The sequence below is a fragment of the Rhipicephalus microplus genome, chromosome 9, assembly GCF_043290135.1.
Source record: "Rhipicephalus microplus isolate Deutch F79 chromosome 9, USDA_Rmic, whole genome shotgun sequence".
NCBI lineage: Eukaryota > Metazoa > Arthropoda > Arachnida > Ixodida > Ixodidae > Rhipicephalus > Rhipicephalus microplus.
The window spans coordinates 99,172,977-99,186,859 of NC_134708.1; the positions used below are offsets into that span (position 1 = coordinate 99,172,977).

The following is a 13,883-nucleotide window of genomic DNA, read 5'->3' on the forward strand; positions in this document are numbered from 1 at the left end:
GCATCTCGTGTCTGGCGGCCCGGATACTACAATGAAGTAATCGCAACAAGGACGGCGGCGAGCTTCGAGGAGCGATGGCCTCGGCGTTGTCGTCCTGGTATCTCAAAATTGAAAATGCGAATGTCTTCCTTCTGTGGACCACAGCTCACACCAGCGTCCCACTCATAGGTAACCAGGCGGCCCACACCGCAGCTCGAGATCTCACTCACCGAGCCGCGGCTGATTCGGTGGCCGCCTTCACCTCCGAGAGCGGGGAGATGGCACTATCCAAACAACTGGAATAGTTGTGGGGGGATCGCCTGACCCCGTTCAACGACATTACACAACATTACAGACTAAACACACGCAAATAACCGCCATCACACAACAAATTGAACAAAAGGCAGGCCATACCTTTGAGGTTATTTGAGACAAATACGTACCCCAGCCCGGTGATCTTACGCCTGTGCTATCCTCACCTATACCCGACGGACCCGTGTAAAACGTTCGGAAAAAGGGCCACACTGCGGCGCATGCTTTGTGAGTGGGTTGGAAAAGTTAACGTCACTGCCGCCGCTCCCTTCGCGACGCATGTTAAACAGGGACAAACTACGAGGCCAATCGCTGCTGCTGCTACCGCCGCGCGAGGGCAGGGGCGGCCTTCTCCGCGGCTGCGGTCACTGTTGCTGATCGGCGGCGTCAACTGCGCTGCCGCTGGAAGGCGGCACTCACAAGTGACGAGCTGGCCGACCAGTTTCGGGCCGTCCTGCACGCTGAATATTCCGCTCAGGTTCAAGATCTTCGAGCAGTCAGCTGAAGCACCACCATCATAACTGACGGAGAGGGGAAGGGACAGGGTTTTATCCCCTCTTCCCCCGCCGCGCCTAGTGAAAAATGCAAGACTTTAAATTAAGTTTATTCATTCATGCAAGAATAACGCTTGCTCAAACTTTTTATAGGGTAGTTCCACTCAAAATTCTGTAATTCAACATTCATCTGATTTGCCGGTTGCATACCACTGCATATTTCTATATTTATTTTATTGGGACTTGAAGTAATCACCTGAAAAAAAATTGTAATTTCCTAGTCAGCTGAGTAGTTCTTTCTGCTTCTCGAGTTCATTCTTTATCCCTATAATAACCGCCTGTATCATGGCCCATACCCCGACGTATATACGAGCCATAATGCAAAAAACACGCAAGCTTAAAAACGCTCACCGAGCTGCTTGACAAAAGCACACAAGAATTCTGCTATTGAACTAAATGTTTTCGTTGACAGGGTATCAAAAGTTTCAACGGTAAATGAACTTATTCACTCCTACCCTCAACTTTCTTTCGTTCTCGCGCATTTGTTAATACGTTTTTTTCTTTACTTATTCGAGGGGTGTGCACCCTTTTCAATGCCACTGCAGCTTTCGTATCAGTGAAGCACGACACCGTCTGTGTGAGTCCGGCAGTACTTGCCACCATGCCCCATTAAAATATAACCACTCGTACGATGCTATCAGTACCATTTGTGCGCGCTTTTATGACGTTTTCACTGTAGAGCTTGCCCTACTCTAAATATAACGGATGCAGAGAAAGATGGCCTTCTCTGTCCATCGAATGTCTTTTGATTGTTTCTATTCAGTTGAGTTGAAATTCAACTGAAGACTCTTCTCAATTTTTGTTGAGTTCACGCGTGCTGTTTAGGCCTCGTAACCAAATGTATTATATCACGACGGAAGTGCCCAGGCATGCAAGTTTCTTGTTTGGCTATGCGGAATACTGTAAAACGGGTTTTAAAGGATCAGAGTACGATGAGTCTCTTGATGTGGTGTTCGCTCGTGAAATAGTACTTATCATCTTGCGGTTTCCCCAGTTACTTTTGAGAGCATGATCTCCTAAAGTTGACGAGTCTTCCATGTAGGGAACTATAGTCGGGCTTCGCAAAGAAAAAAAAACGCGATTTTTTTCTTTTCTGGTATTCAACCCCCTCTTGACTCTCATTCACTAACTGCATGTTTTATTTTTCTTGCTCTAGCAGATGCATGTGCATTGCGAGATCAGAAATTGTGCCAATGTACCTTGCTTACTCTTTCTTCTACAGATCATAGCCAGGAATGACGTTAACCCATCTGTAATAATGAGAGCCTCCGTGCGAAGTCCAAGCCTCAAATCGCTCTCTCTCAGCGAGTGTAACATCGAGGTCGCCGACATCAGGTACATGGCCGACGCCCTCAGTCGGCCTGCGCCTCCCACGCCACCCGAAGGGGAGAAGCCACCACCGGAATCGCCGACTGGAGGCCTGCAGCAGCTCACCTTCATCCGCTGCAAGTGCAAAGATCCGCAACTGCAAAAGGCGTATGCTTCTCTTATTGGAGGTAAGCGTTTCGTGCTTAAGCTAGCCACACTGTCGAAAACGGTAGTGAGCAAACGCACAATTACACTAAATTATTACTTTGAAAAATTCTTCATCGCGAGTAATAACCTAAAGGTTTCGTTACAGGAGTTTATTGGCTCTCAAGTCGACTGCCGGCAGGTACTTTATTCTGTGAAGTACGAGTGAAATAACAGTTTTTTGCTCAATCGAAATTCCTCCTCTTTTCTTTCATTCAAGAGAGCTTTGCGAAAGTTACCTTGGTGAATAAAAAGCAGAAGGGAGCCATGTTAAACGATCCAGAAGACACATTCAATCATCAGCCTGCGTCCTGACCTTCTGCATCTTTTGTCTTCGAACGCAAGGCTTACGTTCAGAGTGACCACATATGCGCGCGGCCAAGTATACAGTGACATATTGCAGTGGTCTTGGCGATGAAGCGTGGAAACTTCGGCAAGTTGGTAGGACATAACTAAATGTAGGGACAGCGCAACCTAGAAGTAGTTACTTCGCAACTGTGGAAGCGAAAAAATTAGGACAGAAAAGAGCGCTGCATTTAGTTTAGGCCTTGGTGACAATGGAGCTCGCGATGGTCAAACTTGCCACTTGCCGTGGGCTTCTGTTTTTTAGCTCGGTCTTTTGCGTTTGCGGTTTCATTTCTTTAGAGCTTGGGATTCCCTAAAGGTCTGGGCTTGGGGAACCAGAACGGCTTCCCGGACTGCCTCGAACCCCCCCCCTCCCCCCACTGCCCCCGAGCATTAAAGCAAATGAAAGCGAAGGATGGACGTGTGTGGGTAATAATGCCTCTCGGCGCGTTATCATAAAGCCAACACTGTACATGTAAGTTTCCCGTGAATATCATCGAAGCAAATATCTATTGGCGTAGAGCTCTCGAAAACACTTGCGATAATTGGCCCCTCAGCGAGTCTTCTAAACCTCCTCACGACCACACACCAAGTTTCACGTACAGAGCAGCGTAAGCGATGTGTCCACGCAACTGAAGCGCCCGACCTATGAACGCCAGTTTTTTTTTTCTTAGTAGAAAAGACAAGCACATCAGTCGCATCGAAACAGCCATCGACCAGTCGGAAACTTAAGACTACATTTTTGATGAAGAGAGAGCTGTGCTTGTTCGTAAGCATGATTTGTAAAGTACAGAAGTGTGAACATGGACGCACATAAGTCCAGACGCTACAAACGCTGACTAAAATATGACGTTGCACACAAAGATGCAAAGCAAAGAAGGCATGAAAGCTTATCTAATAACCCAATAGGCGAAAATATCACACCGGTACGTGGGGGTTCACGCGAGAAATGCCTTTAGATTTTTCACGTAAATCTCTACGCGTTCTGATTGAGCAGGTTTTGCATAATGCATGAGCATGATCAGATAAGTTTACATGTCTCTTTCCCTTGCGTCTTTGTGCGCATCTTCAGTTCTTAGTCGGAGCTTCGCTGTGGCGTGTGGACTTATTCATTTTGTCCGTGTGTTTAAGAGTTAGCTACATGTTCGTGTTGCCCACAGCTGGCACTAGGTGAGACCTCTTGCGCCTATCAAAACACTTTTTGCGCCTTTTAATTACAAAACCGACATAACTCAATGGTGAATCATGTATGAAAACTGCGCCCCGTGATCATCGACGCGCGATGAGCCACGAATAATTTCCTCAAGGTGCCATGCCAGTTAGCCATTTGAACTGGTTTGAACGCTCACTAGCATTAACTACCAGTGCTCCCGTCGTTCCGTCACCACATATTTACGAATCGTCAGTTTTACAACACTAACTAAACGACGACATCCAGTGGTACTAGCGCGTCAGTCCTTTGCTACCCTCCAAAACCCAATGTGTGGATGCGGCGTTCGATGCTTCATCAAGTGCAAAGTGCAACGGAAGCTTGCTTATCAGAAAGATCCCACGTACCTGGGAATCGACGTTATGCGAAGCATGCGGAGGGAACGTCACCATGTAGCGACATTTTTATTAAGCAAGACGCCATGAAATGAAGAAACATGGCTGGACATGTTATCTAGTAAAATTAAGAACAATATATATGAACCACAATTTTTCACAAAAAATAAAATAAACTCTTTGCAAGCAATGTTCAACACAGTTAACAGACACCCGGCATGGCGTCTCAGTGCGCGCTTTCATGCTATTCGCCAAACATCGCAGCCCCATTGGCCACAGAAGTGCACATGTTTCTCGCAGTAGCGCAGTCTTCACACGCATATTTAGCCGGTGTCTGTTTAGCAGTCCTGAATTTCGCTAGCTAATCTTCACACAGCTTCTTACCCGAGGACATGAAGGTTAGCACAAAGCTCCGTTCCTTAGGCCCTGCACTCCGTCACCTACACCAAGCTCTGGCGAACGTGACCGTGTTGCAATTTTAGGGGCGAAGCTTCTGAATGCGGCACGCGTTCGTCCCTTGTAGTCGTAGTCGTAGTGTGTAACAAGTGTTACATTTTGACCTGCAAAGTGGTGCTGGTGGGAGATTTCTCCTGTGCTTTGTTGAACAGTAAAAACTTCGCGGCGTGCGCGTTAACTAAAAGCCGAATGCTCCTGTCTCTCATTCTCCATTAGCAGCCATTGGCATGTACATTGAGCACCATCTGACAAGAAAGGGTTGCTGCGTTATTCTAGCTGGGTGTAACCTCCTTAGTTTTAGAAAGGTTTAGCGAGCGTTGAGCCGCAGTGCCATAAATACAATGAACTAGTATATAGCATGAACTCTAGGTGGTTTAAGGTGGGAAGTAGATACGGAGCGCAAGCTGTAAGAAAGTAAAAGCCAACTTCTCCTGTCTCTCATTTCCCATTAGCAGCCATTGTCATGTACATTGAGCACTATCTGACAGGAAAAGGTTGCTACGTTATACTCGCTGGGCATAACATCCTTGGTTTTAGAAAGGTTTATCGAGCGTTGGGCCGCACTGCCACGAATACAGCGAACTAGTATATACCATGAACTCGATGTGGTTAAAGAGAGAGAGAGACAGAGAGAGAGAGACAGAGAGAGAGAGAGACAGAGAGAGAGAGACAGAGAGAGAGAGAGACAGAGAGAGAGAGACAGAGAGAGAGAGACAGAGAGAGAGAGTCGGACAGAGAGAGAGAGAGTCGGACAGAGAGAGAGAGAGTCGGACAGACAGAGAGAGAGTCGGACAGACAGAGAGAGAGTCGGACAGACAGAGAGAGAGTCGGACAGACAGAGAGAGAGTCGGACAGACAGAGAGAGAGTCGGACAGACAGAGAAAGAGTCGGACAGACAGAGAAAGAGTCGGACAGACAGAGAAAGAGTCGGACAGACAGAGAAAGAGTCGGACAGACAGAGAAAGAGTCGGACAGACAGAGAAAGAGTCGGACAGACAGAGAAAGAGTCGGACAGACAGAGAAAGAGTCGGACAGACAGAGAGAGTCGGACAGACAGAGAGAGGCAGAGAAACAGACACAGAGAAACAGACACAGAGAAACAGACACAGAGATACAGACACAGAGATACAGACACAGAGATACAGACACAGAGACGGACGGAGAGAGACGGACGGAGAGAGAGGGACGGAGAGAGAGGGACGGAGAGAGAGGGACGGAGAGAGAGGGACGGAGAGAGAGGGACGGAGAGAGAGGGACGGAGAGAGGGACGGAGAGAGGGACGGAGAGAGAGACTGAGAGAGAGACTGAGAGAGACAGACAGACACAGAGAGAGACGCAGAGACGGAGAGAGAGGGACGGAGAGCGAGACTGAGAGAGAGACTGAGAGAGAGACTGAGAGAGAGACTGAGAGAGACAGACAGACACAGAGAGAGACGCAGAGACGGAGAGAGACGCAGAGAGACAGACAGACACAGAGAGAGACGCAGAGAGAGACGCAGAGAGAGACGCAGAGAGAGACGCAGAGAGAGACGCAGAGAGAGACGCAGAGAGAGACAGACGCAGAGAGAGACAGACGCAGAGAGAGACAGACGCAGAGAGAGACAGACGCAGAGAGAGACAGACGCAGAGAGAGACAGACGCAGACAGACGCAGAGAGACGCAGACAGACGCAGACAGACGCAGACAGACGCAGAGAGACGCAGACAGACGCAGAGAGACGCAGAGAGACGCAGAGAGACGCAGAGAGACGCAGAGAGACGCAGAGAGACGCAGACAGACGCAGAGAGACGCAGAGAGACGCAGAGAGACGCAGAGAGACGCAGAGAGACGCAGAGAGACGCAGAGGGAGACCGGACGCAGAGGGAGACCGGACGCAGAGGGAGACCGGACGCAGAGGGAGACCGGACGCAGAGGGAGACCGGACGCAGAGGGAGACCGGACGCAGAGGGAGACCGGACGCAGAGGGAGACCGGACGCAGAGAGACAGACATAGATAGATGGACGGACAGACGGACGAACGCATACGCTCTAAGTCGACGAAGTTTGCTAAGAAATGCTTCGCATTCACAACAATAACTACCAAATTCATCAATCCGCACGACGAGGATCTGGCCAAACTGTCCTGAAATCCTCACAAGTAAACATGCAGCCTGTCTCTGCTGTTAAACAATATTCGCCAACTTAACTGCCCTTGCTCATTCAGCTTAGAAATGTAAGAAGTATTCAAATTACAGCATACATAAATAGATTTCACTCAATAGTGATGGTGTCAGTAGCCATCTTTATGACATTTATTTTAGTACCCTCATTTTTGGTCTTTATTACCACCCGGAATTCTCGACTAGCTCAAGTCCCCCACTGCTCACAGACGCATGTACCTGGCTAAAGTTTCTTATGCTGAATCTCTCACGTTGTTCAGGTGTACTACGTCATCTCACCTTCACCGCCTGTGAGCTGAGAGATGCGTTCGCGTCAGAAGCAGCGTTGGAGCTGCACACCGACAAGCGCCTGAAACACCTCTACGTCCAGCATAACCGACTGTCCATCGCAGGAAACGGAATGCTGTTGGAAGTCTTAAGGGTGAGCCTTCGTGTCAGGCGGAACTGTCATGTAATAATTTACTGAAGACTCGTTCACACCGAACGTTGAGCAGTTCAGCTATTTGGCCTGTAGTTGGTAACTGTAGTTGGTAACTGTAGTTGGTAACTGTAGTTGGTAACTGTAGTTGGTAACTGGAGTGGGTAACTGTAGTTGCAAAAAGAAACACGGGCGAAGCGCCTGTTTCTTCGTTGTCCCTGTTTCTTTTGCGCTTTTCAAGAATGAACGTGGAATACGCTTGCGGGCAAATGGACTCACGAAGGGGAAAGGCTGCCAGCCTGAGCAGCTGTTCAGATCAACCCGGTTTTCCTTTAGCCTGCTTCACCTCGGACAGAGTAACCTACAAATGCATGGTGTATGTGCCGCCATTTTGAAGCACTATGACGCTGAACTAGTATCAGGCCCTGATTGACTGCGGCCCATAAAATTTTATTCATTTGGTTTGTGGACTTTCAAGAGGGCCCACGATGTGGTGGTAGGGCTTGGCCTGACTGCCCCAACGTGGGAGCGGCTCGCTGCGTGTTGAGTCGTGCCCCACAGGACCTAAATAACGTTTCGCGTCCATCTATCTATTTGGTTAGTGTACATACAAAGCAGGTAGTCCGGGTGCGACCCGGACAAGTGGGCCTTTCACTTTCGCGGATACTACTTGCCCGCTTTCACGGATCCGCCTCTCCATTTGCCCGGAACGCGTTCAGTATGATCATGCCCTAAGTCTTTGATGGTATGCATAATTATGCGCTCTTGTGGCAGATCTATTTGTGATGAAAATCCTCAGAGAAAGTATAAGTAAATTATTCAAAACAAACGATAAACCCTTAAACCAGGTATATTTGCAACGTTTCGACGAGGTCTTGTCTTGGTGGAGGCAGCAAGGCCGTGAACAAAACCGCTACAAAAAACGCTCGATCTGCCCCCCTGCCCATTGATTTCGCACAGCGTTGTTGTTAAAACCAATAGTCTTTCTTGGGGACCTTCGTCGCCAAACTTTTGGTCTGTCTGTCTGTCTGTCTGTCTGTCTGTCTGTCTGTCTGTCTGTCTGTCTGTCTGTCTGTCTGTCTGTCTGTCTGTCTGTCTGTCTATGGCAACGATACCCCAAATGGCATCATACAAAACCTCAAATGGCCAACCCCGTCTGCAGCACCCACCTATATTGTTCAAGATTCAGCGTTCGTAATTGTGCAATGGTCAATTAAAAAACAATTATTGCACTTATGAGACACCACAACAACACGTCGATGTTTTGTATGTGTGTTCTAATACTAGAAAAGGCACACACAAGTAATTAACAGGACCATAGCATTCATCGCGCTGCACTGACAGTGCAATGCGATGCTTAAAAAAGGCAAATGTTTCCAGCGCTTTCCTAAGACGACACGGTGGTGGCACCTGCCCGTCGCTTTGGGTTCTAAAGCTTATCGCCTCCGGGACATGCGCGCATCTTTCTCCGCGGGAGCGCACGCCTTCCTTCGTTTCCCAAAACAACTGCCAGATGGCGCTCGTGTCTAACGTGCCTCGATGCACTCGTCCGCCTTCGCTGCACGGATGGACTCTTTAACGCAGCGCTTCCAGAATACAATTCACAAATTTCCTCGCGCAGAACACCAAACAAACGTTTTGTTCACTCTCTCCACATGCAAGACTATCGTCTTTCGACGACATTTGCAATGAAACATGCCGATACGGGGTCAATTGTTTTTACCCGTGAAATTTTTTAACTAAGTAGACACCTTCTAATAGATTTAGAAGGTGTCTACTAGGTCTCACGTTGCTTTTAATCAATGAAATAAAAGTAGTGCTAACTTTGATGAAAGGTTACACGGCAACGGGTGGCCTGCGTCCTCCAGCGGCTGTTGGCAGCGCGTACAAGCGGGAGCAAACGCAACAGCACCCTCTTTTCACGTCATCTCGAGGCGAGCAAAAGAAGCAGCCACCGGTGATACTGTTACCTAACAAGTGTCAAGACTGTAGCCTCCTCTCCCTTCAAAACGATCACTCATGAAGCCGTTAATCACCTTGGAAGTGGAGGGGGTTGAAATCTTGCCTTCGGTTTCATACCATCAAATACTGTTTGTTTTGCTCGCCTCGAGATTTTGCGACAAAAGGCTGCGGTTGTTTTTGTGCTCGCTTGAACGTGCTGCCAGCAGCCGCCAGAGTGCGCCAGGCCACGCATTTCATGTTCCATTTCTGAAAAATAGTTTTTGCCAACTACTGCTGTCATAGACGTAGCATACGAAGTTTTAAGAAACTTGAACGAGCCGTTGTCGCTGAAATACGAAAAATGCATTCTGACATTTTCCACAACCCGCACAACAATTAAAACGTCAAATGTAGCAATACAAGTTCAACCCTCGTTTTCTGCGTTAATAAAGAGCTTATGATTGCGAAATTTACAACAGAGTTCCCAGAATGCACCTTGTGAATATAGAGAGCCTGTTTCTCTTTAGTGTCCCTTCAAGGCACGTACCCAGCCTAACTCCAGTGCTGAGGCAACAATCCTCCTTGTAGCTCCTTTACGCACTAATTCAAATGACCCCTTCCCCTTCCCATGTAGTGACTGCAGGAAATATAATTATTTACTGGTGCAGTTGTACAAGAGCAAGGAGCTCGCCCGCGCACTCAAGTTATAAAAACCAGCCATTCCTTTGAAAGGTATTATACCGCCAAAAATGTCTCGCCGGACCCATCGTCCGGCAAAACAGATTAATCTATTAGGATTAGCAGCGTTTGTTTGCACTGATCTCTAGACAAGAGCTGTAATACTCTGCAAACGCACTTATTTCAGTGACATGAAGATGCGCAGCACTGGTTTGATAGTGTCTCGCGGTCGAGATGAGCATGACGGAAGCAGATGGTACGTGCAAGATGAGTCCAAGATGAGATTTGCCCAAACTTCTTTTAATTTATTTTATTTCATTTACCCTCAAGCCATAAGACATTATTGAAGGGAGTGCTTACAAGCACACAAGAAATAAAATACAGCATAGTGAGACGGACCCCAGGGACACCTTACAGCAATAGAGACAACCTGACTACCTACCAGGGACAACCAGGGACAACCTGACTACCTACCATGATCTGGTTAGGAACTTTTATCTCGGACGCCGAGCCTTTCCCCCACCTCACCCCAAGCTCAACTGGGCACAGTCCACCCCTTTGCGTCTACTTCAAACAAACACGTACCCCTCACCTCCCCGCCTTCACCTCATAATCTCGAACGTGTACACAGCCTCCCACTTCCGGTGCTGCGCACTCACCCAGCTACGCTTCCGCACACGCTGTGGGAGTGCCCAGCATAGTACAGACACACTAACGCCACGGCCATTTCGTCAAAGCTCCATTAGGCTCTGCGGAGCCCCGCTCTTGACGACGAAACCTGGGCGACCCAGCACGCCCGTGAGGCGGCGTCGAGGCGAGCCCTTGACGTCCCCTCATGCGAGGCGAAGGCCCGGCCACCTAAACCTTCTGGTTTCTTACAATAGTTTATTCCTCCTCCATGAAAACAAGTTCGTCAATATGCAAAAACATCAGAATAAACAATGTTAACAGCGTAAGGAACAGAACCTCAACACAGTATGAATATAATGCCTAACACACTACATTGTTTAGTTTCGAGTTATACAAAATAAGGAATTATTTGACAGAAAAGATGGTGTTTAGTAATAGTTATCTCCTCAGGTCATCATCATCATCATCATCAGCCTGACTACGTCCACAGCAGGACAAAGGCTTCTCCCATGTTCCGCCAGTTAACCTGGTCATGTGCTTGCTGCTGCCAATTTATACCAGCAAACTTCTTAATCTCATCTGCCCACCTAACCTTCTGTCTCCCCCTAACCCGCTTGCCTTCTCTGGGAATCCAGATAGTTGCCCTTAACGACCAGCGGTTATCCTGTCTACACGCTACATGCCCAGCCCATGTCCATTTCTTCTTCTTGATTTCAGCTATGATATCCTTAACCCCCGTTCCCTAATCCACTCTGCTCTCTTCTTGTCTCTTAAGTTTACACCTCCCATTTTTCTTTCCATTGCTCGCTGCGTCGTCCTCAATTTAAGCTGAACCCTCTTTGTAAGTCTCCAGGTTTCTGCTCCGTAGCTAAGTACCGGCAAGATACAGCTGGTATATACCTGTCTCTTGAGGGATAGTGGCAATCTACCTGTCATAATTTGAGAGTGCTTGCCAAATGTGCTCCACCCCATTCTTATTCTTCTAGTTACTTCAATCTCGTGGTTCGGCTCCGCGGTTATGACCTGCCCTAAGAAGACAGTCTTCTACAACTTGAAGTGCACTATTACCTATCTCGAAGCGCTGCTCTTTTCCGAGGTTGTTGTACATTACTTTCGCTTTCTGCAGATTCATTTTAAGACCCACCTTTCTGCTCTACTTGTCTAACTCTGTAATCACGAGTTGCGATTCGTCCCCTGAGTTACTCTGCAATGCAATGTCATCGGCGAAGCGCAGGTTACTAAGGTACTCTCCATTAACTCTTATCTCTAGCTGTTCCCATCCTAGGCTTCTGAAAACCTTCTGTAAGCACGCGGTGAATAGCGTTGGGGAGATTGTGTCCCCCTGCCTTACAATCTTCTTGATTGGTATTCTGTTGCTTTCTTTATGAAGCGCTATGGTAGCAGCTGATCCCCTGTAGATTTCTTCTAGGATATTTATATATACTTCATCTACGCCCTGATTCCGCAGTGTCTGTATGACGGCTGATATTTCTACTGAATCAAACGCCTTCTCGTAATCTATGAAGGCTATGTATAGTGGTTGGTTATATTCTGAGCATTTCTCTATTACCTGATTGATAGTATGAATGTGGTCAATTGTTGAGTAGCCTGTTTGAAATCCTGCTTGTTCCTTTGGTTGATTAAATTATAATGTTTTCTTTACTCTGTTAGCAATTACCTTGGTAAATAGCTTGTATACTATAGAGAGCACGCTGATCGGCCTGTAATTTTTCAAGTCCTTGTCATCTCCTTTCTTATGTATTAAGATGATGTTAGCGTTTTTCCAAGACTCTGGTACTCTTCCCGTCAGGAGACACTTCGTAAACAGGGTGGCTAGTTTTTCTAACACAATCTGTCCTCCATCTTTCAGCAGATCTGATGTTACCTGATCCTCACCAGCAGCTTTGCCTCTTTGCATGCTCTCCAAAGCTTTTCTGACTTCTTCTATCATTACTGGTGGGGTGTCATCTGGGTTACTGCTAGTTCTTATAGTATTAAAGTCGTGGTTGTCCCTGCTACTGTACAAATCTCTGTAAAACTCCTCCGCTATTTCAACTATCCTATTCATATTGGTAGTTATTTTGCCCTCTTTGTCCCTTAGTGCATAAATCCGATTTTTGCCCATCCCAAGTTTCCTCTTGAGATTCTTTGTTTCCTGGGAAAGCTTGCCAGTGTCCTGTCTAACTACCCTGCCTCCAACTTCCACTGCACACTCCGTAATGATACTCGTCAGATTATTATCGTATCTATGCTAAGGTTGGTTTCCTCACTAAGAGCCGACTACCTGTTCTGAAGCGACACACTGAATTCCTGTACTTTCCCTCTCAGTGCTAGCTCATTGATTGGCTTCTTGCGTATTAGTTTCTGTCGTTCCTTTCTCAAGTCTAGGCGAATTCGAGACCGTACCATTCTATGGTCACTGCATCGTACCTTGCCAACCACTTCCACATCCTGCACGATGCCTGGGTGTGCACTCATTATAAAGTCTATTTCGTTCTTATTTTCGCCATTAGGGCTCCTCCATGTCCACTTGCGGTTTCCTCGTTTTCGGTAGAAGGTATTTAAAATCTGTATATTATTGCGTTCTGCGAATTCTACTAGTAGCTCTCCTATTGCATTTCTAGTACCCATGCCATAATCTCCTACTGCCTGGTTTCCAGCCTGCTTCTTCCCTACCTTTGCATTAAGGTCTCCCATCAGTATTGTATACTGTGTTTTACCTTACTCATTGCCGATTCCACGTCTTCATAGAAGCTTTCAACTGAAGCGTCATTATGGCTGGATGTAGGCGTGTAGGCCTGTACCACCTTCATCTTGTATCTCTTATTCAGTTTAAGAGATAAGATGAAGGTGTTACAGGCCTATGCGCCTACATCCAGCCATGATGACGCTAATAGTAATAGTTATCTCCTCAGGTACATGGGTCCTATCTGCTGGTGCACGTAGTATGAATGATCGATAAGAAAAAAAAACAGCGCAAGTAGCATAATGCATTGCCAACTTTATGACAATGATCGATACGGCGAAATATGTACTGAGGATTGACGCTTAGTTAGTCATGATGTGTGGGATGATGAAATAATTTGTGAAATGTTGTCAAATGGGATATTTTACGACGGATAGGAGTGAAGGGAGGCCTAGGTTGAATTTCGTGGAAGATATACTAGTAATGCTATTATAGATGTACAGGATGAAACGAATGGATTTATTGCGTACAAGTTCTATTGAAGCGATCAAAATATCGCTGTAAGAATCCCGCACCAAAAAAGCATATTCAAGTTTGAATCTTACTAATCTTTCATATAAGATCAATTTAAGTGCTGATGGTGCGTTGCAAAAGTCACGGCGTATGTA

General features: G+C 47.0%; 1 protein-coding gene across 1 annotated transcript in view; it reads left to right on the top strand.

Moving 5' to 3' along the window:
* Positions 1-13,883, top strand: part of LOC119164680 (uncharacterized) — a 97,081-nt gene that overhangs the window by 46,815 nt on the left and 36,383 nt on the right. Inside the window, exons 7-8 of the mRNA XM_037416898.2 lie at positions 2,068-2,341; positions 7,123-7,283. Coding sequence (XP_037272795.2) covers positions 2,068-2,341; positions 7,123-7,283 — 435 coding nt within the window. The remainder of the gene's footprint in view (positions 1-2,067; positions 2,342-7,122; positions 7,284-13,883) is intronic.